The 5458-nt window shown below is 36.8% G+C and overlaps 1 protein-coding gene across 2 annotated transcripts; it reads left to right on the top strand.

Moving 5' to 3' along the window:
* On the top strand, nt 635–5458 carry LOC109716966 (rho guanine nucleotide exchange factor 8-like). Of its 2 annotated transcripts, XM_020242595.1 has the most exons (8): nt 635–1466; nt 1560–1676; nt 2366–2520; nt 2643–2717; nt 3118–3390; nt 4152–4472; nt 4752–5058; nt 5153–5458. In XM_020242595.1, exons 1-8 carry the CDS (start codon nt 1193–1195, stop codon nt 5200–5202), a joined length of 1572 nt encoding a protein of 523 aa, XP_020098184.1. In that variant the 5' UTR covers nt 635–1192; the 3' UTR covers nt 5203–5458. The 2 variants fall into 2 exon arrangements, with proteins under 2 accessions (XP_020098184.1, XP_020098183.1); XM_020242594.1 differs by having other exon boundaries at nt 4752–5458.

Raw genomic sequence — 5458 nt, 5'->3', positions numbered from 1 at the left:
GATTCAAAGTCTAAATTTAAATTTAATTTTAAATTTTAATTTTTGAATTTATTTTTTAATTTTAAAATTTTAAATTTGAAAATTTTAAATTTCAAATTTAATTTTAAATTTTAAATTTTAAATTAAAAATTTATATTTAGCTTTAAAAATTGAAATTTTAAGTTTTAAATTTTTAAATTTCAAAATTATTTTTTAAATTAAAATATTAAATTTTAAATTTTGTACAAATTTTAAATCTTAATTCATATTTTAAATTATTTTAAAATAAAATTTAGTAAAAAAAATTATTAAATACAAATATCAAAATTTTTTGGCCAAACAGTAGTTTTACAAAATCACTTCAGAAAAATAACTTTTATCTAAATCCAGTCAAACGCTCTACAGCTTTTAACCAAAATCACTTCTCTAAATCAAAATCAATTCCGCATAAATCACTTTTCCAGAATTCAGGCCAAACGGGCCCATACCCGCAATCCTATGATTGATAAAAAATAAATTAATTTTTAACAAAATTTTAAAAAATTAATGCAACAAAGAATAATCTTAGAATAAAATGGGTGTAAAATGTACACATTGCTTTAGAATATATTTGTAGCATTGCTCATAAATAATAAATATGCAGGCAAAACGAACGCTTACCTGCAACGGTAAACACTACAGAAGCTACCACGAATCCACGTTTCCCGGGCTTTCTAACACCCTCAAAACTTCCCAAACTGAAGCATGCTAAAAATATTTCTCGCAAGAAAACGCATGCCAAAAATAGATAGAGATCACTTTCTATTCAACCTGCACCTCACATCCCCTTTCATCTTCCTCACACACAAGAATATACCCCCAAAAGAAACAAAGAAGCAACAAAATTTCCAAAGAGTTAGAGCTACTAAAATCAACACAGGGAACCCCCCAAATTCCCAAAATCACGCCCTTAGTTGTATAATTGGGAGCTTTGATAATCCCTTTCTCCCTCTTCTGAGCTCTTCAAAAAACATTTCAAAATTCTCATTGAATCAATTCACAAGTAGGGTTCTTATCCTCCTCCACCCTGTTGCATTGTGTAGAACAAGAAAGGTTGCGTTTTTGCGGCCCCTCGCGATGGCGCCCGTAAGGTGTTCGACGTATTGCCTTGTTCTTTATGAGGCATGACATTGTTGCCTTCTCTTGATCCGAATTGGGCAACTGTTCGTTTTTGATGGTTCGGTTCCTGAAGAGAGGATATAGCCTAGAAAGGTTCCTGCAAGGGAAAGGGATGTTTGAGCATTCGGAGCGAAAGGCTCATAGCTTGATTCTAGAAAGCAATGGGTCGTCGGTGGTGGACGATAAGATGTTGTCGCGAAGCCAAGGATCGAGGAGCCCGGGCAAGCCTTTGGAGGCCCAGATTATAGGCAGCGCGCTCGACCGATCGTCCGACCACGTGCCGAGATCAAGGCTGAAGAAAGATGGAGGATGCAATGGGCATCCTTCGGGTAAGATATTGAGACTGATGTTGGATCGGGATTTTTTAAGTAGCGAATTTTGATTTCGTTCGTGCCAGAATTATAGAGATAATTGCATTGTAGATATGGAGTTGATGAAGGAGAGGTTCGCGAAGCTGCTTCTCGGTGAAGACATGTCGGGTTCCGGCAAAGGGGTTTCCTCGGCTTTGGCTTTGTCCAATGCCATCACCAATCTTGCAGGTATTATCAATCTTTTTCTTTTTTTTTAATTCATGTATTTTTCCTTCATATTGTCCTTCCATTATGTAAGTTTGAATTTCTTCTTTTGGCGAATGGACAGAAATCCCTCTAATAAACAAACAAAAGAAACAAAATTTGGTGCGTAAGTTGGCGTGGGGGAGAGAGAGAGATGGCGTGATTACCGAAATGACATATTTTACCGTATCGATTTGAAATTAAGATGTAATTAGTCTCTTTGGCATAAGAAATTTCCATTGTTGCGTGTCTTAAATGTAAAACGCTTTGCAAATGAACGATTTGTTCGAACTCTTGTTTACACGTCTCAAGTAGACACCTCACTTTGTACAGATGCAACACATTTGTTATGCAGTGAGTACTCCTATGTGTGTGTGTATATATATATATATATATATATACTATGGGAAGTGATAGAGAACTTTTAGGCAACACAAGGGATAGAATTATGATTTTCTCTGGTTATAAGGTGTATTATTGATAAGGATTTGTTTTGTAAAGCCAATGTTTCCACATGGGCTTCACCTTATAAGCTTTATTTTCTTATCTTTTAAAGAGGCAAGGTTGGTTCTTTTTTCTTTTCTTTCGGTATTATCGTAGCAATCCTGTCGCTAGTCTAGCAGTTCTTAATTCATTTTGCTCTAACATTTCTTTTTTTAATTTCGATTAATCAGCTTCTGTGTTTGGAGAGCAATGGCGATTAGAGCCTATGTCGGCAGAGAGGAAACAAAGATGGCGGAAAGAAATTGATTGGCTTTTATCCGTCACCGATCATATTGTAGAATTTGTTCCTTCACAACAAGTTTCTAAGGATGGAACTAACATGGAGGTCATACCATAACTCAATTTTCATTTTAATTATTTTGATGTGTACTTCAAGCAATTTTAATTACTATAAATCACTTACATCCTCAAGATTTTCTATCCTCTATCTCCTTTCCTCCTTTACAGATAATGGTAACTCAGCAACGGAAAGATCTTCACATGAATATCCCAGCTTTGCGCAAGCTCGACGCCATGCTCATTGTAAGGACTGCTACAAGTATATGTTGTACTCATTGCTAAACTTGGGGTAAATTGTACTCGTAGCCCTGAACATTTAACAAATTAAAGTTTTCTCCCTAAACCTCACAAGTAAATACCTATTTTTTTGCACTGTCATCTCTGGTTCGTTTTTGATTATTCAAACCCTTTCTGGGAGCATTGCACACAAAGTAATAAATGATAATCATTTGGAAATTGGAGCCCTAAACAAATCCAAAGATGACAATAGGAAACTAGGCAAGCCAAGAATTGATTTGGGTACACAAAAGATTAGGGATTGAATTGCAATTTACCACAAGTTCAGGGACTATCTCTACTATTTACTCCTAATTTTATTTAACAGTTCTTATCTATATTGACATTTTTTTGGGTAATTGAACAGGAATACCTCGACAATTTCAAGGACCATAATGAGTTCTGGTATTTGTCGAGAGATGCTGACGAATCCGAGAAGGGTAATGCACAGAGGAAGGATGACAAGTGGTGGCTACCGACTGTTAAAGTTCCTCCAAACGGGCTATCTGAAGTGTCAACAAAATGGCTTCAGTATCAGAAGGAGCTGGTCAACCAAGTGCTTAAGGCGGCCATGGCTATAAATGCTAATGTTCTCATGGAAATGGAGATTCCAGAAGCCTATATCGAATCCCTTCCTAAGGTAGAGCCTTTAAAAAGATCTGGCAACAGTGCTTATCTTATCTGCTGCAATTTCTTGTTTAAACCAACATTGCATAAACGAGACATAGACGACCTATTGACATGTTAATTGTACCTAAGCTACTCTCGGATAAGGATTCAAATATGAAACTATGCTATATCTGCAATCTTGTTTATTCTATCTTTTGTCTTCTTATCAAGCAGAAACTTTGCCATATTTTTTGTGATGACCCCACCTTGAGATTTTGGCCAATTATCAATGACCATCTACATTTTCTATATCTAAATAAATAGTATGATCAATTTGACCATTTCAATTAACCATCTCTTGAATTTTTAATAGAAGTCAATAGCATGAAGCAATTTGGTTTAATTCTCGTAGAGTTATCCAGGCATTAAAAGAGCAGGCATAAGTTCGGAGCTCTCTAATGTCACATGATATTTACAAGTTTATATTTGTTACATATAATTTGATAGAAATAATAAGCATGTGGTCGATGAAAATGATTATATTGAAATCAAGCTTTTAAAATGGCATTTGGTAATCAGCTTAAAAGTTCAGGGGGTCCAAAGATATTTCCCTTGATTTTACTGCACTCCTAACGAAGGTGAGCTTACATGTTCATTGATGCTATGGCAAGCATTTTGTTCATTGTCGTCCATCTATACCCGTCATAACTTACGACGAGAGCTAAGTACCTTTTTTTTTTCTCTCAGTTTATGCTGTATTGTATTGATATTGACTTATTGTTCATGTGATAGAACGGAAGGGCCAGTCTTGGTGATTCATTATACCGAAGTATAACAGTCGATGTTTTCGATCCTGAGGAGTTCCTATCGTCAATAGACTTGTCGACGGAGCACAAGATCCTAGATCTCAAGAATAAAATAGAGGCGTCTATCATCATTTGGAGGAGGAAGATGCATAACAAAGATGCCAAATCCCCATGGGGCTCAGCCGTCAGCTTAGAGAAGAGGGAGCAGTTCGAAGAGAGAGCAGAGACTATCTTGCTCATCCTCAAGCACAGGTTCCCTGGTATTCCTCAGTCGGCCCTCGACATAAGCAAGATCCAATACAACAAGGTATGGACGAGCATTCTTTCTCCAATGCTAATTTATTTTGTCAACAGGGTATTTCATGCGCAAAGAGTCCACTTTTTTTCTTTCTAAAATGTATTCTTTCATAGCTCACTTTTGACAAAACCGCTCCTCTACTACACGATCATTATGCACAGCTTTGAGTCCCTGATGCAGGGTATTGAGTTGTCGTAGCATGATTTTAAAGTGATGCAAATGACATGTTTTCGTGATGGAATTTTCTTGCATTCGTTTATGCCGGTTCTATTGCTTGTTTTCTTTTAGGATGTTGGATACTCCATTTTGGAGGGCTATTCAAGGATTCTCGAGAGTTTAGCTTTCACCGTAATATCCCGAATAGAAGATGTGCTCTACGCCGATTCTCTTGCACGAGACCCGACCCTCAGAGAGTCAAAGAGGCGGCCTTGCTTAACAAATTCGGAGACGATTTCAGGTACCGTAAAAGCTCTAGATCCACAAGAAGAGATCGAGAAGCTAAACAAAATGGAGGCGCCTGCTTCAATGACGCTGTCGGACTTCATGGGCTGGCACTTGGACCAAGATACCGAAGCGAAGAAGAAGGAATCATCAGGTAACTTGGAGGACATGTTGAAGCTAGAAAATGGAAATTTGATGATGAAAAAGTCCCCCTAACACTGTGACTAACAAGAAATTTTCCTATATAGAGAAGCTTGAGAACTTGAGGGAACTAACAAGTCCAACATCCCACCATTAGGAGTTGATCCTTGCAGAGGAAAGAGAAAGAGAAAGAGAAAGAAGATGCTGTCAGGGAGCAAGGAAAGATACATACAAATGCTTGTATATAGTTTTGAAGCTTAGTGAGATTATTATCTCCAAAAATGTTGTAAATTTTTCATGCATATAAGTGCTCATCATGTCATGTGCCCCTTTGCAATTAATCATTGAAGATACTTTTCTCTTGTCTAAGGTGACATTACAATTCCTGGTGAGTTTATTAATAAACTCTTCAC

Source organism: Ananas comosus, linkage group 11, assembly GCF_001540865.1.
Source record: "Ananas comosus cultivar F153 linkage group 11, ASM154086v1, whole genome shotgun sequence".
NCBI classification, from domain to species: domain Eukaryota; kingdom Viridiplantae; phylum Streptophyta; class Magnoliopsida; order Poales; family Bromeliaceae; genus Ananas; species Ananas comosus.
The sequence above is the reverse complement of the archived record's forward strand: the minus strand, read 5'-3'. Positions and strand labels throughout refer to the sequence as shown.